Raw genomic sequence first — 25203 nt, forward strand, 5'->3', positions numbered from 1 at the left:
GGATGAGGACAACAGGACAGGGACTGCAGAGATGATTGGAGTCTTCGCACAGCATAACATAAAAATGTAATTAAATACTCCCAGTTAATTGGCTTTCTACATGACAAAACAAAATCTTCTCATGTATTAGTGAGGGCCTCTCATTGCCACAGGCCTCCCCTATAGGAAAGCAAACATACAGCTGATAAACTCCATTTATTGTGAGCATTTTCAGGGCTAATCATCATAAATTTAATCTGAATTTGTGATTGCGATGCTACTGCCAGAAAACTATACGTCTCGTCTATAAAATCCATGACTACCCATGAGGCCTAGCAGTCCGATGGCTCAGCCAGCAGTTTTTGATACTCTATTATGGCTTATGCAGTGGGTGGGGATCTATGTCAGCCCTGGAGTGGTTTCCTTTTCTGACACTAAAATAAGAGATTCTCAATTGCTGTTGGTAATTATGCATCCTCAATGCAAACTAACTACTGTGGGGTTCCCCAAGGTCTTGTTGTGGGTCCTATTCAGTTGGACTTGCATATACTTTCTCTTTGGCACATACAAAGTCATTGTGATGGTATCTGCTCACACTCTAATGTGGATGATTCTCATTTAGACGTCTTGGTACAAAGTTTGGTTAAAAAAAGGCTTCAAACATGTTTAAACTGCAGCAGGAATTGATGTTGGATTAGCTGTTTTTTGTCGTTATTGAATTCAAATAATTAATTACATCAACCACTAATGTATTATAACTATCTGCAATATTTCCTCTGTTGTTCTTTTGATGCTTTTGATTTCACAATTTTTCATATGCAGCCTTGTAAGTTTAATTATTGTTTAGTTGTTTAATGATAATATAAATTCGTTTTTTGCTTTTTTCCAATAAGACTATAAAAAGGCTGCCTTCGTATAAATAAACATTAAAGATATTTCATAACAACTTACACAAATGTTTTGATAAATAAATTGGCCTTCATGTATTTCAGAAAAGTAATAGATCGTACTTGTAAATAAAAATAAAATAATAAAATAATGCATAAAAATCTTGTTTGTATATCCGATATTATGGATTATGTGGATAAAGTGATAGATGCATTTATCTATCTATCAACTCACAAACTTGCTTTCATTAGAAAACAAATAAATGACAGATGTTTTCTCTTTACATCAACATATCTTTTCATTATAGAGGTGTAGAGTATTTAACAAAAGTTGTGTTAAAGTGTGTACGGCATATTGAATCCACCGTGACACGTCCCGATTGTGTGTTTCTGTCCTCTAGCGACTTCTCCCAACTTTCACATCAACAAAAGCTGAGACACAACTATTAAATCTCAAAGTCCACATTACCACTGCCCTGGGGCAAGCACTGGTCAGAAAACACACACGCACACACAATGTTGGCCTCACTCTCCTATTGGTGGACACGATCATGTCCTCATGTTGGGATTGGCTTGTCTGGGTGCTGACACGGGCCTGTGCAGGGTTTGTGAGCCGCTCAGAGAGGTGTGGACTGCACGGAGACAAAGGGCACTCTGGGACAAGAGAAAGATATCCACTTGCTGTAGGGGCTTCTGCACTGTGTTCTGCAGTGTATCACCTTACCTAACATAATTGGGTCCATATGAGCACCAAATGGCGCTGGCTGTGGCGCCCAAACAGGCGAGCCGGGCAGAGGTCACCAGAGGGAGAGACGGAGGATGTTACCTGTCGCCAACACAGCTTTTTCTGTCTCTGTGGAGATGAACGGACAAACTGACTCATCTGGGTCTGAGGGGCTTCTGTCTTCACTTCCTCCTTATTCTCCATAACACAATGGTAATTGGTAGGAGTGGGTGTGTGTGCATCTGGTGCAATAACCCCCCCTCCCATCCAACCCCACTCCTCCTCTTCATCTACACAGCCCCCACCCTGTTGAAAGCTCATTAAAAGACCTGCTGTTAATGAGCTAGAGGGATCATAGAACTTCGTCTTCATTTTTTTTGGGGGGGGAGTGGGGCTGGGGGTGGAGTTAAGGCCAGAGATGCTGGTGCAGAGGTTTTTTATGCCCTTAAAATGGAGTCAGCAATTATCCCAACCCCTTGACACTCCCCACCCACCTTGCCCTGCTTCCTAACGTGCCCACAAACAATAACCAAACTGCTGCCCCCCCCCCCCCTACGCCTCATCAATTTTGTATCCTGAGAATTCCCTGTCGCTTGTGTCCCATCACAGCTCGCTGCACCCATCCCACAACCTGCTAGATGACTGACACCATCGCGAATAAATCTATACAACCACACATACCAGTAAGGATGCACACACACACACACACACACATATTCACTGGAATTACATTACAGCGTTTCCAGACAAAGCCGCCAACATCCCAAAGATGTAAATAAGGAGTGAGGGTCCCCAATCCAAACACTCAAATTAAAAATTAATAACTCAGCGCTGACTGTGGTCCTCAGAGGAAGGACCGCCACTGACGGAGACAACATCCTGGTGAGAACAGACACTTAAAAATAGTTTCAAAAGCTTTGTTGTGTTTCCCAGAATACGACTTTTTTTTTTTATTAATTAAACATTCATGGAAAAAAAACTACTTAAAAGCAGAGAGAAATACCACAATACAACACATTGCACCTCAATTCTTTTATTGAGGCTCCTCATGACATGGTACAAAATGCTGTGGAGTTTACAAAGACAGCAGAGTGGTACAGCTTCACAACAGCCAGCGTTCAGTGCTGGGGAAAAAAGTGGAGGGGATGTAACAGTGACAGGCAGATAATATTATCAATAACAATAATAATAATAACAATAATAATAAGTATAGCAACAGCAAGTATGTGAATCTATGTACAAAAATATTGTCCCTGAACAGTTACACTGCATGCATTCGCAATCATTCATCACATATGAAGTGGTATTCCCTGACACAAAGTATAGAAATCGTGGTATTAAAGTCCTCACAGTAGTTATGAAAATGGTGGTGGGGCTCTACTTGAAGTCGCACTCTGGACGTGTGTTAGAATCCTGATCGCTGACACATGGACAGGACACAAGGTCACAGGACAGAGGACTCAAGTAGAGGACAATTTTTTTTTGTTGTCTTCTGTACACATACAACATTCGCACAACTTACTCACGCAAGTGCTCTCTATGACCGCACCTCTCAACCCTGTAGTTCAGCAGTGAAACAGACTTTATCAGCTAAACAATCACCAACATGCAGCATTCATAAATTAGAAATAATAACGCAAACACAGGCAACAACAAAAAGAAAGAAACAAACAGAAGGACAGTTTTAAACGGCTGCAAAACATGCACAAGCTTCAAGCTGTTCCGGCACTTTACAAATGTAAACGATGAAAGAGAGGAGTTACCGTCACGATACTAAGTACACAGAGAGGAAAATAAAGATACACACCCGTTTCACATGGAGATAAAATGGCAGGGTGTTTTCTTATGCATAGAAACTAATTATGGGAAAGCATCAGTAGGTGAGACTTTACATTCCCCTCGTTCACATTTATAAAAATAGAAAAACAAAAGAGAAGATGGTCCGTACATATTGTCACAAAGTCAGAGCGCAGCCTCGCGTGGCCCCGTGAGCCCTGTAAACATTATGTTAAGTGACAAGTGTTGTGACAAGCCAGCGCCTTTAAAAAAAAAAAAAAAGAGTGTGAGCAACTGCAGGCGGACAGTGTTTGGATTCGAATTACCCCTGTGTCTGTTCAGGACGTCTTTAGTCTTTAAAAGGTCTTCTCTAAGGAAAACAGCTACAGGTAGCATAACATCACCTCTCCCCAATCTGTTGATACCGAACATATATTAACATCCCTCTATTGCTAAGGTTTTTGCATTTGTTATGATTCCATTTTATTCGTTCTCTGTGTTATCTGACAGTTGATATCCGACGCCACCTGTCCAGTGGGTCACCAGGGAGATAAATCACTCGTCTTTTTTGCATCCTGCGCTGCAACATGGTGATCAGTTTCCTGTGGCGGTGTGGACTGTGGCGGTTCACTTCCTGTTCAGCAGCTCTGGTAATCTCCCTGTTGAATGTCACGGCCTTGTTTTCTCTCTGTGGTCTGTCAGAGCTGAAGGCACCTAGTTTCAGCATACGACGGAGGGGGGGGGGGAAACATGGCCGCTGTGTGCGTTAGTGCTGACGGAGAGGACCAGATCGCCGCCTGCTGTGATATTGCTATCAGGGGATGGGGTGATTTCTTTCTATTTGCATGCTGAGTTCAACCTGTGCAGTGTTGTGTTGTGTTAATGTCTCCGGTGTGAACAGCTCACACAGCCGAGCTCACTGCTGCACTGCCCTCAGGTGGGAGTGTGCTCACTATGGCCGGACTCCCGCTCTCCGTATATTCTGCTTGGATCTGGCCCTCCTCCAGCTCCATGTTCACCTCCGCTTTGCTCTCCATTTCTATCTGATCCAAACTGGCTTCATCCTCCTCCACTTTCACCCCCACTGCTTCTTCTTCAGCTTTTATCGCAGCCAAAGTTTCGGCAGCGCTGGCCTGCGCGTACGCTCCGACGCTGCCGTGACTCAGGCCGTGCACTTTCTTCAAGTGTTTCTCAAGAGTGGCGTAGACGGTGAAGGGCACGCTGCACAGCTGGCACAAGAAGGAAGCTTTAGCCCCCTGGGCGCCGTGGGTCTTCATGTGGCGCGTTAACTTTGAGCTCTGGGCGCAGGCGTAGTTGCAGAGGCCGCAGCGGTACGGCCGCTCACCCGTGTGGCTGCGGCGGTGCACGGTCAGGTTGCTGCTGTTCCTGAAATGTTTTCCGCAGTACTCGCAGGCCTCGTCTTTCTTTTTCTTACTGGCTGAACCAGCCGTTGTGTTGATGCTGTTCACAGCGACGCCAACACCTCCCACTACGCTCCTGCGCTCGTTCTCCCGCTGCCACTCCTGCACTGCCTCGCTGACTTTGGCTGAGCTCCATTCCGTCTCCTGCTCAATGATCTCAACTCTTTCATTCTCCCACTCTCCAGCGCCTCGCACTCTGTCGCCCATCTCCGGGCGTTTGGGCGTGCAGTTGCCACTGGCGATGCCGCTCTCCCCGCTGCCCCCCGTCTCTCCGCTCTCCAGTGAGCCTTCAGAGGGGCTGGCGCATGGCGAGGTGTGCTGGGGCTCCCCCTGGCCTTCTGCCTCCTCCTCCCCTACCTCTCCTGCCTCTCTCGGGCGCTGGTACAGCCGCAGCAGCTCCCTGTCTGGCGGTCTAACCTGTGATGTCAGCAGCATCAGGCCTGAAGCCATGGAGGGGTGTTTGGGCATGGTCAGGTCCAGCTCAGAGGGGCCCTGGGCCCTCACATCCTTTCCCATGTTTCCAGCTGGTTGTGTTTGAAACCTCCCTCTCATCCCCTGTCTTCCTATCTCCTCCTCTAATATGGCCGTGTCCACCGACTCATATCCACTTCCTCCAGCATCTCTGTGATTGCTCCTTATATGACGGGCCAGCTGGCCGCTCTGGGAGAAGGCCTGCCCGCACACTCCACAGTGATAGGGCCTTGCGCAGGCGTGTGTCCGGCGGTGGGTGGACAGGGCGTGCAGCGACTGGAAGTTCTGGTTACATAGCTCACATTGGAGGTCTGCCTGGAGGATGCCAGCCCGAGGAAAGGGAGACGCTGCTGGTGGAGAGGAGGATGGAGACAGCATCAGCCCTTCGGGTGAGCTGCCAGTGGTGCTGTTATTCCCTTCGGCGAGCTCCCTGAGCCGCACTGAAAAGTTCAGAGCCTGCAGGTTACTGGAGGAGGAGGTGTGTGTCTGACGGGAGCGACCGAGGCGCAGGGCGGAAGGCTGAAAGGCTGACGCAAGAGCTTGGCTCAGGTGACGTGGGTCCAGAGTGGCTGCAGCTGGTTTGTGCTCTTTGAAACCTTCTCCACCGCTCATATCCATGGCGTCTTCCATGTCCTCCTGGTAGATGCTGAGGAAGTGTGTGTGCTGAGCGTGCTGTAGGAGCGCCCAGGCAGACGGAAACACACCATCACACTGCTGGCAGGTGAAGTAGGACGGCTCCTCAGGCACTGGAAAACAAAGATGGATAGATTTAGCTATTTTGATTCATGGGTGGTGGAAAAATAGATATAGAGAGCGAACATATTTCTTTTGAAATATCTTGGAATGAAACAGATTTCTTTGACCACTTTGGTGACGGAAAATCAGGCTGTGAACACAACATTTACATTTTTAAGAAGCTTTTGTTGGCCAAACAGTTTCCTTATTACACACCCAGCAGATCCAAGGCTGTTTGTGTCCACCCGATGAACGAGTCCAACATTAACTCTCCAGGTAGCTCGGCTTAAGTTATAAAATCTGTACATGACCCTAAGAATCAGGGATCAGGTCCGAGCCAGGTGAGGCACAAGAGAAAAAGTCAAAAGTGAGTTGAGAAAGAGAAACGATAGTTGGACCCACAGCAGGGCAGGAGATAAAAGGCTGACGTCCACTCTCCATTCAATGTAGTCTCGTGAAACCACCTTTTTGCACTACAAGTCCATCACTAGTACAGCAAATAAACTGTGTGTTTTTAGAGGGTTTTGGGGAAATGAGGGGAACTGAAGGATTTCACGATAAGTATCTGTGGTTCCGCTTGAAAGTTGAAAACATGACAAAGAGTCTCCGGGATCAGGCCAGAGCCCGGTGAGGCACAAGGTTAAAAAGTTAGAGTTGGGGAGAGTCGGATAGTCGGAGCCACAGCAGAGCAGGAGCTGAGAGGCCGACAAAGAGGCGAGCAATGTCGCAAAGTACATCTGGAGATATTTTTATACGTGGATAGCTTTGTCTCCTCACCGAGAGCCTCTCTCCAATTAAGCTGCAAATTGCTAATTAGCAGAACGTAGCAAACGAAGGCTTTATGCAAATCAGGCTCTGACTCAGCCTGCTTGACAAATGAGGCCGTTCTGCATAAATCAAAATTGGAGAGAAGATCCCCAAATTGAGGAGGAAAACAGTTCTTTTTTTTTTTTTTGGAGAGGTTCAAAGCCGACTCTGGTATAAGCCTCTTTCATGTTTCCTCAAGTCAAATCCTTCTGTATTTTACTGGAGGGGGGAGGAGAGTGAAGATGAAAAAGACAGCAACTGTTTCTCTTTCTCCCCTCGTTCTCCCTCTTTCCCCTCGCCCGCCCGCCCTCCCTCTGTCTGGAGACGAGAGGAGCCGCGGTTGTTCATGTCCTTTAACCTAGCCCGAGGAGGAACCCAGGAGAAGTTCAGATACTTCTTTTAAAAATAGGGTGAAGAGTGAGAGCGGAGGAGGAGGAGGAAGGAGGGGGAAAAAAAGCGATAGACAGATAGGTAGGTCAGGGCTCGGGAGATGAAAAGAAAATTAGATAAAAAAGATTATAATGTGGTACGGGGGGCCGAGAGACACCATGAAAATATGTCACCCCTTTGGATTGTACTTGAGACCCATCCTCCAACCTCGGCTCTCCTCACCCTCCTCCCAAAACCCTCCAAATCTTTCCCTGAAGGGGTGATCGGGGGGGGGGGGGGGGCTTTTGTCTCGGGGTCCTGGAGTGAAACACAATACCCAGCCAGTTTCTCTCTCCTACCCCGCTCCCTCTCTCACTCCTTGTCTTTTTTTTCCTTTCGCAAGGATTCCCATTTGGCCCGGGGTAGCACTTGAATATTAAGCAGAAGCAATAACTACTAATTAAAAATGCAGATTGGCTGGGAGCACTAACGAGCAGCAGGCAGAATCTCTTCTCCCTTGGGAGGCAGGGGGGAGGAGAAAAGAGAGAGAGAGGTTGTGATGGTGGTGGTGGTGGTGGGGGGGGGGGGATTGAAAGAGGGCAAAGTGAAAGTGTGTTGAAGATGGGAGAAGAAATGAGGATGGGTTGGGGGGGGGGGGGGGGGGGGGGCTGAGGGGGAGTGAAAACAAACAAGGAGAATAAATAAAAAGGAACGAGACAGATGCACGCGGCTCCTCAGTAATCCATCCCCCTGCCTCTCCGCTTGAATACAAAAAAATTGGATGGGGGAAGCGATGCATCGTGGATAACTGCTCCTTCACTTCTCGTTGTCTCAGGCGTGCAGTTGCCCTCCATCACAAATAAACAGCTCCAGCTAAACAAGACTTCCGACCACTCGCGAGGCCGAAAGGTTCGAAACCCGCTCTGTGCCGTGTTAACCACGCGGCCAACGGAGGAGATGAATCTGGGTTCAATTTACGTTTAAGAACAAAAAAACTCGAAATGTTCAAATTAAACTTTAATCCGAAACTTATCCAGTTTTGCATTATTCAAAACGCTGCCGTGCTCTTTCCCTGCGGCCTCGTGCACACGTTGGGTTCGTTGTATAAACCGCCAAATTACCGAAAGTCTCTCGGACTGTGAGTGAGAGGCAGAGCCAGAGATGAGAAACAGGCCAGCACAGAAACACATGAGCGGCTGTGGACAAACGGAAACTACGCGTGCACTCGTCTCCCGAGCGTTACACAAAGGAAGGAACTGCAAACCTGTGGGTTCATGACAGAGAGTGTTTCAAAATGTGCAAAGGGGCATTGGCACCTTGTGTTTCTCAAGATGCTCTGACCATTTGCAACATCCTCTCATGCTCACAGATGCAGTCACCTTCACAAACTGACCATTGAAGGGGAAAGTACAACACAGCTAACATTTCACGGGAACATTTCAAAAATAATATCTCTGACAATTCATGAATTGCTTGGGATTCGATGGACTTGACCCCCAGAGTGAGAAGCTATATTCTACAAATCCCTCAAAGGCATTTTTTTCACTTTTCTTTTCTTAAAAATCAATAGACAAGAAGCGAAACAAGACCTTTGGGGAAACCAGCGCTAACACATAATAATATTTTATGCAAAACAAGAAGAGAGGGATGCCTGGAGAGACAGAAATTATGAAAACAAGACGGGGGGGAAAGATAAGAGAAGATGATGCATGCGATGAGGAAAACGCAGGAGGAAAGAGAAGATTCCCAGGAGCTCAGGTGGCTCGGCCCGGGGCAGCGGGAGCATGGAGGACATGATGCAACGTCCTCCATTACGGTGTCATGATGGCGAGCAGCGCTGCACGAACACACGACCGTTTCCCACAGCAGCCTTCACGACTTCAAAGGACCGCAGATGGTTTCATAAAGACTGGAACGTGCTGCCGTGCCGGCTCTGAGAGAAGCGTGGCGTCAGGCCTCTGTTGTCCATCGCTCGTCGGGGCGACCGAGAAACTTGTTTACGTGGCCCCTTCACCTCAGAGACTGACAGTCAGGGAGATGGGAAGCAGCTCTGGAGCTCAGGTGCTCAGTGTGGGGCCCCCAGGGGACCCCAGTGCACTCTGAACGCTCCTGACTCCGATCCTCTCCACACAATTAGCCTGTGCGTCACTAACTCACGTTGGTCTGCTAATGGCAACGGCTAGCTAATGAGCTGGACTCCGGGGGGGGGAAGGTAGCAGTTGTTAAATGAAGAGGGGGGCAGTTGAAAGGGGGAAAAAACAACAAAACAAAACAGAAATACAGAGTCACCAATTAGCAACCTGCCCTCTTTTACTGGTTCCCTCTCCGAGTGCTCACCTGCTTTGCTGGGTTCCGCCTTCACGCCAGGCTCCTCCCCCCAGACTTGGTCCCCGGCCGCCCCTCGCCTCAGCTCGATGAAGCCCTGCCCCAGCTTGGCGTTGGTGACACGCTGCTGTGTTCGGTTGGCAGGTGAGGGGGGCGTGGTGGTGGCGTTCGTGGCTTGGCTTCGGAAGCCACAGCCGCCCTGCTTATGCTGGATGAATGCCAGGATGTGGGCCAGGGGGAAGGCCTGGCTGCACTTGCCGCAGGTCAGGAGGTCGCGGCCCTCACTGGGGGCCTGGACCTGTGGAGGAGGAGGAGGGGGAGGAGGAGGAGGAGTAGGGTCTTCTGGTATGCCGGTGCCATCCGCCATAACAGTGGCATCTGAAAAACATGACGGCCAGAGGAGGGGAGACATTTCAGTTATCGGGGTCGTCAAGATTCACAAGTACAGGCGATTACAGAGATTTGGTCATAACTCGCCTTTGGTATATGAAAGAGAAAAACATCTGAATATTTTAATGAAAGTGAAACAAGAAGATGGGTAAAAAAAATTCTAATTTGAGTCACTTTTCAAACAAATTTGGCAACGTTGTTGTTTTCAGCTTCTTAAATTTGAATCTTAAGTTGTTTTCTTAGTCTCTGGTGACAAGAGAGTGAATATATTTGGGTTTTCGACGACTGATCAGACAAATCAAGTCATTTGAAGAGGCCCCCTTGGACCCTGGAATCAAGTTTTCTTGATCAAAAGATGAATCTGGTAAAAAAAATATTTTGTCATAGCACTAGTTTGTCAATCACTGCCTGTTTCACAATTTAATCTAGAGTTGGGGTGTGAGGCCTCTATTGTAAATCCAGGGAGAAGATTCACAATAGAGGGGGGTTTGAACACATTGACTATCTGTCCAGACAAAAAAAAGAAGAAGTGACACATTATATATTACATTTATTTCCCTTTAAATCAAACATCCCACATTCTCCCATTAAAACACCTGACGGTACTAACACAGCCAACATCCATGATCCACGTTCAAGAGAGTCCCAGATAATCTGGAATTTCTGCTGAGGACCATTTTTTGGACCATGTTCTTAAGAAGCCAGACTTCAACAGAAAGTGGCACAAGTGGCCGTTAGACCTCAGTGGAACAAACAAAGCAGGCGTGGTGACAGAAAGTGCTACTTTCAGTTGTAAAAGAAACGAGGCCAATCTGCTCAGCCAATACTGACCACTTCCTTTAACCTACCCATCAGATCTGCTCGCTCTGACTGAGGCTGCTGTCAGAAAACACAACTGTCCATCTCAGCAGAGCACACACACATACACACACTCACACAATCACACACACCTCCACTAAACACCACAACCACTGTGTTCTGCTGAGTCAAATGACTGAATCCACACTTTGATGAGTTCCCACTCATAACACGATGGGCCCTCAGACGCTCGCAGGCAGCAGGAGCAAGGCTTTCTCAACAGGAAGTTGATTGCAATAAAAAAAAGAGAGAAAAAAAAGCCACTGGAGGTGTTTGAGATAAGAGCGGCCCGGTGGTTGTTTTCGTTTTATAGGTCACCAGCATACAGGACAGCTCAACTGGTTCAACAACCTGTCACATCTCTTGAGGTTTGCACAAATCTGCACACGGATGCAAACCTTTTAATTTGGGGCCCTGGGAAACTTTGGATGTATGTCACCAGAGAGAGCTATCACCTCTGGCTCTTTGAGGAAGAGGAAGAAGAGGGGGAGGAGGGGTCAGTGGTCTTGCTCAACACGGCCATGGGCACACCTTGATGCCTGGACCGGAGCCACCTGCCAGGGCTAGGCCGGCGAGTGCACAGGACAGGTACAGACAGTACAGTCTGAAGTCGGATCTCGCCAGTTGTTACTCAGAAATGTCACCTTTCCTGTTTCAGTGGTGCGCTGTTTGTGCAGACTTGCAAGGCGCGGTCACACACACACGCGCACACACACGCACACACACACACACACACAAAGAGAGAGAGAGGATTGAGTCAGGGCCTGTGGTCACACCAGACACGCATCAATGGTCTCAACTGTAAAAAACATTGTGTGTGAGTTTCTTCTTTTTCCATCATCACATGTTTCCCCACCACGTCCGTGTTTGACCCATTTGATCAGAAACCTAACATGTTGTTTATCTTATTTACCTGACCCACTTTCTTTTTTTTTTTGTAAGTGTGTCAGGCTGTAAAAGAAGATGGCTTCAGCTCAAAGTTAAGCTTTAACAAACGAAGATGTGTCCTAAGAAAAGTAAAAACAGAGGAAAGAGAAACTGTCCCAGAGTCCAAACTTGATCGTGGTGCAACCTGCAGACATTAATCATCATGTTCGGACCTGTAGCCTCAGCGAGCAGCGTGCCAACAAACCGGTCCGTCCTCTATGAGCCCGACTGCAGCCAAAGTGCACATCAGGACAAACACGACGGGGGAAACATTATAAGCTCTAACGCAAACATGTACCCAAGTGCTCGTGATGGATTGAGAAACAGCCGTACCGGTCTGGATGTGGTCAATGTAAACACACACACAAGTACTTTGTGAACCCGGTCAGAAGTGATTCACTTCAAATAACAGCATGTTCCATCTCTCGTGAAATTCCGAAGATCGGTGCCAGTGCGCGTCCAAAACCACGCGCGTAAAACCATCTACAAAACAGATTGATTTTAGATTTGCCCCAAGAAAAAGGAAAGCCCCCCCCCCCTCCCTCCTTCTAGTCCAGGAGTCTCAGCGTGGCCGCGCGTCTCTTACCTTGAAACACACTCAGGTGCTGCGGTCTGCTTCCAAGTTTGCGTCTGGACATCGCGACGAGCGCTGCGCGTTTGGCACCTTCCTGGGTCTCTCAGCGCAAAGCTCACACGCTCCCGAGTCCCCCGCGATCCGGCACCCGAACCCGGCTTGTTCCGCTGCTGCTTCTCCGGGGGGAAAGAAAGTTGTGACAGAACGCGACGCGGACCCGCTGCTGAGACGCTGTGGCCTCTGCCTGGACTCGCACTGAGCGGTGAAGGCGGCGTTCAAGTTCACACTTCTTCCCCCGCAGCCGAGCGGAGAGGGCAGGAGGGGGCGAGAGGAAGCACCGCCCGCCCCCTCCGACCCTGACCCCGCCCTCCTCGAGTAACACGCTGTCCATCACTTTTTTTTACCGACACTCACACTCACACACTCTCTCTCTCTCACACACAAACAAACACACCAACACACACACTTTCTCTCTCCCTCTCTCACACATTCTCACTCACACATAAATAAACAAACACACACACACTCTCTCTCTCACAAACACACACACAATCAGTCTCTCTCTCAATCACACAGACTCTCTCTCAATCACACTCACACAGTCTCTCACACACACAGTCTCTCTCACACTCAGACACACACACACACACACACACTCAGTCTCTCTCTCTCACACACACAAAGTGTCTCTCTCAGACAAACCAACACACACACAGTCACCCTCTCTCTCTCACAAGCAAATACAGACACACACCGGTGTTTGTCTCAGTCACATCTGACAGTAGAAATAAACGTGTAGTTCCTCCTCCCTGCGGCTTCACTACAGGTGAAACCAAACCGGAACCAGAGCAGAACTCATTTCTCCTTTTCGCACTGAGCAGCTGTGACCGTTAAAAAAAACACAGACAAATACAAGTAAACTTTAACAGTGACTCAGAGGCTGCAGTGAAACAGCTCCAGCTTTAACACTGAGATCTGTCGACACCTACTGACAAGACCAACCAACTGCAACCCTCTGTGACAAGTTAGTACATCAAATCTCTTCTGAGACACTGGCCAAAGGATGGATTGGTTGTTTAATATTGATGTTCATGAGTTTGATGTCATTGTTTCTAAATATTGTGAAAAGGATTATTTTTTAATTTATTTTGGTTATTGATGTTGCTTCTCTGGGTTCTTTCTTTTTGTTCTCAGTCTCTAAATAACGGTTATGGATGCCTGTTTGAGGCTGGACACAATATGTGGATGATAATAATGCAAATCTTTCCATAACCTTAATGCCTGTTTTAAGGCAGCCTGTTTGATTGGTCTATGTTGATGCTCCGGAGCTACTTCAGAATGACTCCTTTTCGTTTAGTGACTCCTCCAACAGTTTAGCCATAAATTTCCACTTTATGGTTTGTGTGCTGAACGTTGTGTGCAAAGCTTTTTATTAAAACCAGTCTATAGTGCAGAGTGAAGTTTGAAAACTTTATCATCATCCCATCTGGTTTAACTGCAGTCAACATTTTATGAAATATCTTAGGTACTGGATGTGTATAAAAAAAAAAAAATTTTATATTCAGATTTTTTTAAACAATAGGGCACACATGCTTTGTAAAAAATAAAGTCTTGTGTTAAAGTTAAAAAATGTGCTGCAACATAGGTGCATTATTTATCGTTACCATGTATCACGAACACCAGTCATTTTCCACAGCAAAAGTGGAGGGATCTTTGTTTACACATATTTTCAAACAGACACAATCCTCCTTTCTAAATTTAATATTTGTGTGTAAACTATTCACCTATAGATAGATAGATAGAATGGAATTCTCTATAGAAATAAAAACAAAAATAAGCAAATAGTTTCATAGTTGGTTTTATTTTCTGATCTGTATTTAACATTCCACATCACTGAGAAAAAAAAGTTTGCTGTTATTTAACCGGTTGATAAGAGGGCAGAGTATAAAAAAAGCATTTGATTGGTTTAATAAATGCATTAACAAGTTTCTCATGGATGCGTTTAAATATCCTGTACATCTTTTCTTGAGACTTGTTTGGTAAAAGTAAAACGTGGAGGAAACACTGACATGAGGAAGGTGATGTGAGGTGAAGGTTTAGGTATTGCTTTGTATCAAACACTTTAAAGAAATGCAAATGTCTGCAGATCCGTCCACAGTGAGAAGTGTTCAGGCAGAAACGAGAAAATGGGAGCATGCCGAGGAGAAGAAACTCATTTAATAACATGATTCTTTACAAGATGAAGCAAAACGGAAAATGGCAGATCAAAGTCAGCTGGGCTGATCCAATCAGCTGTGCGATCAGTGGAACTAAGGTATCAGATCAATGTTTTACCCTCTGACAGTATCAGAGGTTGAGATTTATCGTTTCATCTGTTCCCATCTTCTTCCCACAACTCATTATTGTACAGTGTGTGTGTGTGTGTGTGTGTGAGCTCAGTATCTGTAGGGAGGACTCCTCGATCGAGACCGTGACCTCCTGGTGATATGAAAAGAAAAAAAACAATGCTGAAGGACGAACCAGAGTAAAAACATCAACAATAACATATTATATGGAAGTCTCTATGTACTATATGATTACTGATACATACACATATAAAAGTCAGGTAAAGCTTGAATTCTTTTCAAGTTGACATCTTTGTCAGTGTCTATCGCGCTTTAGAAATGTCACATTTAACATTAGTTGTCAAGTTGATCAGCCAATCATGGGGCAGTTGAGCAAAGCATAAAATCATTCAGATCAAATCTGGATGTCTAAACAAGAACCCTTATATAACAAAAGCTAATTCTTTTATTGTGGCTCAAACTGGTATTATTTGGGATATTATATGGAAACTATTAATATAACTAATAAGTTTACAGTATTTAAGTTTATAACCTCCACCAAAGAGGTGATGTATTCATTGCCGTTTGTCTGAGTGTCGCAAAAACTGATGAGCTGATTTTCTTGAAACTTGGTGGAAGGGTGGGTAAACTGCCAAGAAGAACCCTTAACATTTTGGAGGGGATCTGGATTAGGGGGCATATCAAGATTTTACCTTTAACATCGTGGGGGCATTTAATTCATGGATCTTTATGAAATACATCCTGATAACAGCCTGTTAACTGATATCCCATGTTTGTGTGAAATTTGGTGCAGCCTGATTGAATTTAAGTGGACTGTTCGGCCGTGGCAGAGTTTTGGTTTTAGTTTTAGATATTAACTTGAACGTGTTTTTTTTTTTGGGTGCTTTCTTTCCAACTTAATTCACTCACACAGCCTTTGTGAGAATGTTTGTGAATTAATATGAAAAAATAATAAACAATTAAATCTGATTCGTTTGAGCTGTGCAGATTCTTGTGGCTTCTTACATACCTTCTGTGCGAGTTGTGTTCTCGGCCTGAGGGACAGAAGACACAGACATGTGATCAAAACAACAGCAGGAGCAGCAGAACATTTTAAAGCCTATAAAACTGTTTGAGTAGAAACTGACTCCAGCAAATCAGACAGACGCTGAGTTGATTAAATATTCTGGATTCCTCTGTTCGAGTACTCAGCAGTGCTCACACAATAAACCCCGAAGTATTACTAATATTTTAGATCCATATGGTTGTTGCTGATCAGAAAATTAATCTCTCACCATATTTGGAAGGAGAAGGAGAAGGCGAGTGGCTTTGTCTCCCATACTGTCTTTCCCATTCATCTCTCTCTTTCTCACGGCGCTCACGCTCCCTAAACACAGAACCGCTGGATCAGACAGTGGCAAATTACACACAATTACGAAACACAAAAATCTCCCGAAAGACGCACACACACGGAACCTTACTTCATGCGTATTTTGCGTGCCATGGCTCTTAATTCTCCTTCTCGCTCCTATAAAACAAACAGAACAGTTAAAGGACAGAAAGGATAATAGAGTCCCTGTTTTCACCCAAATGTGATGCAAGCACGCGCACAAACACACACACACACAAACACACACAAACCTGACGTTTGTTCTCCTGCTGCTGGACCTTAACCTGAGCAGCTCTTTTATCCGCCTTGGCTGCAACACAGAAAAATACACATGAATCGAGAAGGAACGAAAACTTATATTAAAAATGATAATTTCTTAACATCTTGAAAACTGAAACTGTATTGTTTAGCTTATGCACAAACCATAAACACACACACACACACTCTGCTCAATTGTACTCACACTGCCTGGTGAGCGCCTTCTGCATTTTTAGCTTCAGTCGCTCCTGTGGCGTCATCTTGGGCTGCAGGTGATAAAAGTGTTAGCACATCATCTCACAGCGTGGCAAAAAGTGTGTGTGTAATATTAAGTGTACCTTGTAATACAAAATATCGCTGATATCACCCTTATGTATAGTTAGTAGTGGAGAGAGAAAAGCCAAAGATAAATTGATTTCATGTGACGCTTGTTAAACAGGTATAGTGTGAGATCACAAGCTAAGTAGTGTGTGTGTGTGTGTGTATGTGTGTGTGTGTGTGTGTATGTGTGCGTGTGTAGAGAGGTAAACTGCTGCTGCAGGACGGATTAGAAGCAGACCCGGACCCAGCCACATGAACCTTTACACAAATATATATGTAGGGACAAGGTCAGAGAGAGAAGGACGAGGACAGTTGAAGAAGCTTTGGTTGGAATGTGAAACGCTGACAAAGTTCAGGTCCGTTGACATTAACAGAATTCATGAGGAACAAGTGGCATTTAGTCACTGACACACCCACGAGCGGGCTGTTAAAACCTGGCCAGGCAAGAAAAGCTGTAGGTAACGACACTGCAGGCAAATTCAACAGAAGAGCAGGTTATAAGTTCAAATGCAGTCGTCTTTGTTTTCCTTTCAGAGGAGAAGAGGAGCCAGGACAACGAATGATCCAGAATGTTAGAGAATGACAAAAAGTGAAAGTTAATGCTGGAGGAATAATTTGACATTTTGGGAAATAAACTCAATGAGATATATCTGACTGATCACATTCCCTTGCTGGATATTTCGGTCGGTACGTTTACATCAAACATGTTTTGCACACATTGGAAAATACTTTCCCGCTCGTTCCCCTTTAGCCATGTTGATGCTGAGCGTTTCGAGTGACAAGTTTCAATCATTTTAAACTTAAATTGACAAGACAAGTGTATTTACCAAAATGTCCAAAGTTTCCTTTAACTTTTATCCCGAGTTCAATCTATTTGGTCAAACCACCCTTGATATAGCTAAATAAAAACTACAATTAAAGAGTGTCAGAAAGGATAAATTGGCCAATATCCATTCATCACAAGACTTATGGTCATAAGAGAAAAGGGCCTGTGATGTGCGAGTGCACATTTGAGGCTATGAACAGTTATAAGACAAAGCACCACTTAAAGCACAATCAGGACAATAAACAGCTCCAGAGTCAGTCTACCCGTTCACTCGATTCAGGGGTGGCAGCATTAACTCTGTCATTTATGTCAGCAGGAATACTGCACTGGATATTTCAAAGTAGATGTGGGGCTTTTACAGCAGCGCATGTCCAGTTTTGAGGTGTGGGGGGGGGGGGAGAAAAAAAAAATCAAATCATTTTTTTCCCCCCTCTGAGGGCAACAATGGCTTTTATATCCCAGTATGGTGGACAACCATGTCAGCCTGTCAGGGATGAGGGAGGCGTAGGCTTTAGCAAGAAAACCCAGCTAGATCAAATTCTTACTGACTTTGGCAGCTCCCGTCTCTTTACCACTCGCAGTATCAGGCCTGGAGAGAGGAGAAGGAGATAGAACACAATTCTATGTGATGAGGACATATAAATCAAATGATTTATATCCAAACATCAACTTTCTAACACGTCTTAAGGCTGAATGAGGCGTTAAAAGCATGACTATGCATTAATGAGAAGAGATATCAACACATAGGCTGTTTCTGGCTTCATGGTGTTGCACTGCTGAGAGAACATTTATTAGAGATTCACTGCATCATGGCTGAGGTGCAGGATAGGTTATATTGTTAAACAACGGTAGAGTCTAACAATCATTAAAATCATTAAACACTGTGATATGAAAGGGAAAGAAAATGAACGAAGCCCTTCACCGTCTACACTCCAACTTTTCACAACGCATGTGTGACTCAACCGAAGGTCTGAGTCAAAACTAAAGATTATTCCTCTACATTTCCACGTGTTTGTGAGTTGGTGCAGATTCATGTCTGTTGGCATTAACGTATTTCTTACTTTCTTAGCTTGTCAGCGATAAAGGTGGTCGAGGGCTGGGCCCCTCTGTGATCAGGGGAGGGACTGTTGTCGCCAGGGGACTGGGAGGGGCTGCGGCTGCCACTGTCTACCCTCCGGTGTTCTCCACTGTTCCGGCTACCTCGCCGAGAACTGCCCCCCTGCCGTGAGCTGGAACGGGACCTGACCAAAAAGATGAGACCACGTCTCAAACATGCCGATTGGAAAATACTAACTATAGCCTGGTGGATGGTCAGAGAGGGATTGTACCTTGTTCGCCTGCGTGCTGGGTATCGTCTCCTATCCCTGTCTCTCTCCTTGTCTCTCTCCTTGTCTCTCTCCTTGTCTCTCTCCCTTTCTCTCTCTCGGTCGTTAGACCTTGATCTTGTCCGGTCACGTCTCCTCCAGGATGCGGCTCCTCCATTTCCCCCTCTACTTCTGGAGTGAGATCTGGAACGCCGTCTTGATCGCGAGTGGCTTCTGGAGCGACGCCCGTCCCTCGCCCCGCGACCTCGTCGGGCTCGGCGCGAACGGAAAGATGAACGCGAGGAAGACCGAGATGAGGAGCGGGAGGAGGAGGAGGGGGAGCGACTGGAGGATGACCTTCGTCTCCTGGACAAACAGAGACAGGGCTTTAGTAACAACACCAGCCTAGCACCTAGTCTATCAAGAAATTTTCAGTTTTCTTGGGAGCTTACTATTTCATGGTCATTAGAGGCATAAGAAATTGCAACTTTCTGTATTATGTCATAATGTTAAACACACACAGAATCATAAACTCCCTGATCATACTGTCTTTCTCTGCACATGCACTGTAGAAGAAAAGGTCTTAACTGAACTGGTATGTTATAGGATTAAAAACGGATCCGCCTCACCGATCCTCCCAAAAAAATCAATCAGCATTCGGACTTAATACTGTGCATGAGGACATAACCAATGAAAAGCCAGGGAGAGGGAAAGTTACCGACCGGGAGCCCCTGCTATGACCTGCGGGGTTCTGCAAGGTGGAGGGGGGGTGGCCAGAGTGAGGAGCGGGTGTTTGAGCTGCTGCTGCTGCTGCTGCAGCTTCCTCGTCGCTGCCTCCAAAGCTGGTGATAAAGGTGATCTTCTCTGGGCCAGGAGACTTGGAACGTGACCGCGACGCAGAGCTGGATTCTGACTCTGGTCTAAAAATAAAATAGGGAAAATAACGTTACAACATTGCACAAAAAAAGGGCTGAAAAAATTGAAGAGGGACACAGATAAGCAGTGAGTTAACTCACCGTTTATAGGGATCATATGTTGGGCTGTCTCTCCTGGCGTAGCTGAAATCCAGGAGGATTGCAGACAAGAGTTAAACAATTATTTAAAAATAAGTTAAATTATTAAATGTGAATTTTTAAATAGGAAAAAAAAAAACTCAAAGACAACCAAATTACCTCGGTGGACTGATCTGTCGACCTTTAAGCCTCTTCTCTCTGAACTCTCTCCTTTGTCTGCGAGAGCGGCGGCCCTACAGTGATCACACAAAAGCTGCTTTCAGACATGAACTGAACTCTGAGGTTTCACCTTATTTTCTCAGGAGGAAGTGTGTGTGTGAAAGCAAATGTCAGAGTGAGACGCTCTGCAGCAGCTTTTATCAGCCTGGTCTCCTAGTGTAAAGTCCATAGAAATCCAGGAGAAGTCGATGTGTGAACACAGCAGTTTGATGCTGTTGTGAACGTGTCTGTGCAGAGACCCCCCCCCCCCCGTCTGCACTGTTGTGCATGTGTGAAAGGCAAACCGCGGGTAAAGTTTTATAGCCAATTCTCCGTATTATACACAAGGTCATGTCTGAAAACAGCTATATATATACATTGCAAAGTTGTGAAATGAAGTGCGTGACAACAACAAATTCTATAGATGTTATCTTACAGAGTACATGGCCTTCTCAGCCTCCAGAGCCTTGGCGTGTTTGATGGCCTCCACTTCCTCCTTGTCTTTCCTCAACATCCTGCAGGCAAAAAATTCACAGCATTAAAATGATAATTAGGAATCTTTTCATCAACTGGAGAAAACACTGCAAATGTTTAATAAAAATACTTACAGGTAAAAAATAAAAGCTAAATATTACAACTATGCACATAAACATTGTTCAACCTGAGAAGAAAATGGTATATTAACGGTTTATACCTCTGAGATCATCAAAACACCCACTAGCACATTCATAGACATCTGCAAACAAAGTTCCGCATGTGATCCCTCGTTACCTGACAAAGTCTCCTTCAGCCATTCCATATGGTGTCGCCATCTTGTTCAGGTCCAACTCCTGCTCCTGGTTCAGCTCATCAACATCAACCTCCACATCTGCACAAAAACAGTGACATGTTAAATCAAATCTAACACTTCTACTTAGAGTTTTCAGAACAGCTCGTCGCCTCACTGCAGGTAAGAAGGTTTAATATAAATATATAAGCAAACATTTAAACACTTGGCAGAAAGAGGCAAACCTCAAGTTGTCAGATTTCTAAAATCAGGAAGTTTCTTACATTTGCAATTCTTTATTTCTGATAAAGACCAAAATCTGAATATTGTCATGCCTCAATGCTTCTTCTTTGCTTCTTGTTTGTTTTGGGTATATGTCTTATTTTCTAAACATGCAAATATCATTAGTGTCAAAGTGATTTCCTCACCAATATCTGGGATTCCCTCATCCTCTTCTGATTCACTGTTCTCGGAGTTCTCTTCATCTTTGTCTGATTGGGGGTCCGGCTCGGCCACAGTGCTGTCTTCATACGTGTATCCGATGGTGGCCTTTTTCTCTGCCAGCCTACATAAAAAAAAAAAAAAAAAAAACACAATTCATCATTACACATTGCTGTAAATGCTTCAATGAGCAAACAACCTGTGATTATCACATGTATATTTTATGTGAGGATGAAGCTGTAACTTTAAATGACCTACTTCTTCTTCTCGTCCTCATTTGGTTTCTGCAGACCACCGTAGAGTTCATCCAAGTAGATCTGATATAAACATTGCTCCTCAGAGACTGTAGGAGAACAGCAGGGAGTTAAAGGGGGCAACAAAAACTACACGCACCAAGGGGCCGGCTCACACACTACTGTCGTACTCAAATAACACATATACAACCCCGTCATGTTCGAATTGTTGTTTTGTTTTGTGAAAATTGTTTTTTAGCGTCCCAGAGTTACATGAAACTTAATTTTCTCTTGGAAGAACATCAGCTCTCAGGTTTGTGATACTCACTGGTTGCGAAGTCGTTCTGCACGAGGCCTCTGTAGCGCTCATAGTTACACTTCCTCTCCTCAGTCTCCTGCTCTGGGGTGCTGCATAATAAAGAGTAGACAAAGACCCACGGGGTAAAGTGGAGGATTTGTTGCTGTTGTGCAGAGAAGCTCCTGCCGTGCTGTGCATGTAGGAATAGATAACAGCTAGAGCGATCCTGTCTGTTTTTTGCTGGTGAACGTTACAGGAGTGTTTATGACAGCTCCACTGCCCGAGGCAGGTATAATTGGCTGTAAACTGCAGTAATACGTTGCTATACCACCACGGTGAGAACAAATCCATACTGTCAAGGGGCCTAGCAAAACTGGAGAACACATGAATGTCCCCACAAATGTAGTGTAACAGTGAGGCAAAACACTGAATATCATAAAATATTCACACTACATAGACGCTGGGATAAATGTGGCTCCGTGTAATGGAAGGACTTACGAAGTGCTGAGCAGAGGAGGTGTGTAGGTGGGGATGTAGTCCAGATGAGCTCTTACATCAAACCTGTCAATCATATTGTTGGCGTCTCCCAGCCATGGCATCCTTTAAACAACAGAACAGATAGGAGGTGTGAACAGTGAGATCCCAACAGCACGATGCGTGATGTGTGTGGGCAGGGCCTCTGTCCAAACAGCCTCAGTCGATCGTGGCACTGATTCCACAAGATGTTAGAGACATTTATTTGAGATTCAGAGCTCCACGTTGACATGATTGCATCAGATATTTTCTGCAGATTTGTCAGCTGCACATTCAGGCTGCGACACTGACATTGTTGCTGTCCACAGAGGCGCCGCCCATTGAATGGTTTCTTACTTTTTGTATCAATTCGACTGAACATAGTATTTTCAGAAACAATCAAATGAGCCTGTCTGGCACTAACAATCACCACATGGTCAAAGTTACTGAGATCACATTTTCCCTTCATTCTGATGTTAACGTGAATTGAAGGATGATTGCATGACTAAAAAGGTCGAATGGAGTTCCTGATAAAATGTGTGTTGGTTGTATGATGGTGTTTCCTCACATGTTGATGGGGCTCTCAGCAGCCAATGCCACAGCAGGATCCAGATGGATCTTGTAGGCTCGACCATGGACCTGGAGAAACTGAGCAGGATCTTTTTTCTATTGAGACAAAACCAGAGGCCATTAAAAGACATCGAGGAGTGAAAAATATCATACTGCAGTGCACCAGACATAATGTTTAACCATTTCTGTGTTAGTAGCTCAGAGTTAGCTTCAGAAGTTGTTTCACCTCTCATCCGAGTCGTTATGTTTACCCAGCAGGTCACTGAACAGTGGGGGGGGGGGACCGTGCCTGTTTAACATAACGACTCTCACACAGGTAAAGACCCACAGAGGTAAAATACCTGAAAAGTCCCATTAGTCAGTTAGAGCTGAAGAAGCCTCTTGGACAAGAGGTGAAACCTCTTCAAGAATAACAGGCAAATCCAGTTGCCTACATTCACTTGTACAACTTCTGAAGATATCATGACTGACAATCTTCACAGACACGCATCTCAGTTATGTGACAAAGTGTCTTACGATCTTCTCGTAGTATTCTCGTCGGCGCTCTCCTCGGCGTTTGTAGTCCACCATCATACCACGGAGCTTGCGCTCGTGTTTGCGGGCCTCTTGCCACATGACGGCACCGCTGGCGGTGGGGGCGCGGCGTGGCACGGTTGCTGCAGGAGGGCAAAGAGGGACGGACACATGCAGAAGAGAGAAAGAGAAAGCATAGAGTGGTGTGAGGTGAATCAAATACAGAGATAGAATTATAGAAGAGACAGAAAAAAACGGGCACAACAACTTTCTTATCTTTAATGAACATACGACATGGACACGTACATCGTTTTTCTGAGAATATCCTGCATGTCAATACTGGTTCAGTGACAAAAAAACATTTATGATTATTGCTGTGTGAGAATTTCTACGAATCCTGGTCATGAAGGAAAAAACACTTCCCACTGTTGTTTTTGGAGCAGGGCTGAAAATTGATGTAAGTTCTCTATTGTGCATCATTTAGTCCTACATTGAATGGAGCATTTGAATGGTGTAGCGTTAAAATTAAAACAATATTTACATCTGGTATTAATATGATGAGCCTATTTGGTGTGAACGAATAATCTAAACCACGATAGTCGGATTTATTCAAAACCTGAAGTTGCATATTAATTTCTTGTAAATAGGACGTCCAGGACAATAAAAGGTTAACGCGAGAACCTCATGTGATTTTTCACAGTTGTGGCGACAAAGGCCTTTTAATTATTTGAATAAACTTGAATATACAAATTTTCCTTCTGGGTCAAAGGTTATAACTGATATTATTTGAAAAAATGGCTTCAATGATGTGTGTTATTCACTCGTTTGTCCCTAAAATGTTTAACTTCAAGTGACTGTCCCATATCCGAATTAATGTTGCACACATGTTGCTATAAAAAACAATACGATGACAATAATTAAATTGAATGACAATTAGCATTTACTGTAGGAAACATTTCTTTTCATTTTGTCGGACTGGTTGTTTTAATATAACTACACGCCCCCTCTGTTGCTGCAACACAGGGACAAATGTCCAATTCGTCTAATCGCTAGCATCTCTTGACTGAGCCAAACCACCTCGGGCTAAAGGGCTAACGCAGCTAATGCTCTCACGCCGACTGTGTGAAGCTAATCGCACTTTTGCGTCGTGCAAGTGTTGTTAAACGCTGCGTTTAAGGCGGAGTGTTGTCGCTGTTGCAGCCGAACAGGAGGTGAAACGAGTGTTTTCAAAGTTATGGTTGAGTTTGTTAGCACGACTCTATGAGCTCGACGGCCTGGTTGAGCACGTAGCTCTGATGCTGCTGCTGTTAGCCTAGCCTAGCTTAGCTTAGCGTATGTGCAGAGGCGAAGGAAACGACGCATTTAACTCGTTTAAGCAACAGGCATGAAATCCGGACACGATGCACCGTTAGCATAGTTGTCCCCGTCTCCCTGTACCTGTTGTTAGGACCACCGACACACACTGGGGTTGATCTCGGGCAAATGAGGTCGATGCTGCGGGAGCGTCACACGCCTCTTTCACCTCCGTACACTGAGTGTTAGTCACTGCAGCACCGAGCCCCGGCAGTTGGGGGCGCTGCACTCGTTTCCCACCAGCAAGTACACCATGCGCTCAGGTTGGATGCAGTTCACCGCTGACGACGCAAGATGTCGCTGTAGGATAGAGCAGAGTTTAAATTATTTCTTGTGAATTAAAGTACAATAATTCAATTTGATCTAACAACAGATTCAAAGGAACAGTGTATGCACTAATGATTATTACATAAACTCATTAATAACCTTAATGAAGAATGACGTTTGCCCACACAAAGCAAGAAACCATCATAACAATATATTTCCTCTGCAATTGGTAAATATGTATTGTTTTATATGAAGCTGCATCGTTTCTTTATCACAAGATTCACCTATTTATATAACCTCTATTGTTTTCCTTATGTCTACTAGAGCAGAATGTTTCGGTTTCACCGTGTACCTTAATTTGTTTTGTCAGTT

At 45.1% G+C, this 25203-nt stretch overlaps 2 protein-coding genes across 3 annotated transcripts; both read right to left on the reverse strand.

The window, feature by feature from the left end:
* Positions 1–4238: 4238 nt before the first annotated feature.
* On the reverse strand, positions 4239–12557 carry znf296 (zinc finger protein 296). Of its 2 annotated transcripts, none has more exons than XM_053422952.1 (3): positions 12256–12557; positions 9507–9872; positions 4239–6004 (listed from the first exon to the last, which is right to left on the reverse strand). In XM_053422952.1, the coding sequence occupies exons 1-3, from the start codon at positions 12305–12307 to the stop codon at positions 4269–4271; spliced, it is 2154 nt and encodes a 717-aa protein (XP_053278927.1). In that variant the 5' UTR covers positions 12308–12557; the 3' UTR covers positions 4239–4268. The 2 variants fall into 2 exon arrangements, with proteins under 2 accessions (XP_053278927.1, XP_053278928.1); XM_053422953.1 differs by lacking the exon at positions 12256–12557 and adding an exon at positions 11274–12225.
* Positions 12558–14085: 1528 nt separating this feature from the next.
* On the reverse strand, positions 14086–24747 carry clasrp (CLK4-associating serine/arginine rich protein). The gene is made up of 21 exons (XM_053423053.1): positions 24649–24747; positions 23215–23354; positions 22697–22794; positions 22114–22215; positions 21646–21725; positions 21343–21427; positions 21072–21208; positions 20649–20745; positions 20314–20392; positions 19839–19912; positions 19683–19724; positions 19389–19586; positions 18691–19032; positions 18424–18603; positions 17912–17951; positions 16421–16481; positions 16209–16267; positions 16049–16095; positions 15863–15954; positions 15598–15622; positions 14086–14721 (listed from the first exon to the last, which is right to left on the reverse strand). Exons 2-21 carry the CDS (start codon positions 23311–23313, stop codon positions 14679–14681), a joined length of 1980 nt encoding a protein of 659 aa, XP_053279028.1. The 5' UTR covers positions 23314–23354; positions 24649–24747; the 3' UTR covers positions 14086–14678.
* Positions 24748–25203: the final 456 nt, after the last annotated feature.

Source organism: Pleuronectes platessa, chromosome 5 (genome assembly GCF_947347685.1).
Source record: "Pleuronectes platessa chromosome 5, fPlePla1.1, whole genome shotgun sequence".
NCBI lineage: Eukaryota > Metazoa > Chordata > Actinopteri > Pleuronectiformes > Pleuronectidae > Pleuronectes > Pleuronectes platessa.

Bases quoted from the DNA above. Each gene is read 5' to 3' on its own strand.
- znf296 (XM_053422952.1), bottom strand. From the start codon at position 12,307: ATGTCCAGACGCAAACTTGGAAGCAGACCGCAGCACCTGAGTGTGTTT. The intron at 9,873-12,255 runs GTAAGAGACGCG...CATGTTTTTCAG, and splicing joins GCACCTGAGTGTGTTTCAAG to ATGCCACTGTTATGGCGGAT. The intron at 6,005-9,506 runs GTGAGCACTCGG...TTTGTTTTCCAG, and splicing joins GGCGGAACCCAGCAAAGCAG to TGCCTGAGGAGCCGTCCTAC.
- clasrp (XM_053423053.1), bottom strand. From the start codon at position 23,313: ATGTGGCAAGAGGCCCGCAAACACGAGCGCAAGCTCCGTGGTATGATG. The intron at 21,726-22,113 runs GTAAGTCCTTCC...TTTATTATGCAG, and splicing joins CCTCCTCTGCTCAGCACTTC to CACCCCAGAGCAGGAGACTG. The intron at 14,722-15,597 runs GTATGTAAGAAG...TCATATCACCAG, and splicing joins GAACACAACTCGCACAGAAG to GAGGTCACGGTCTCGATCGA.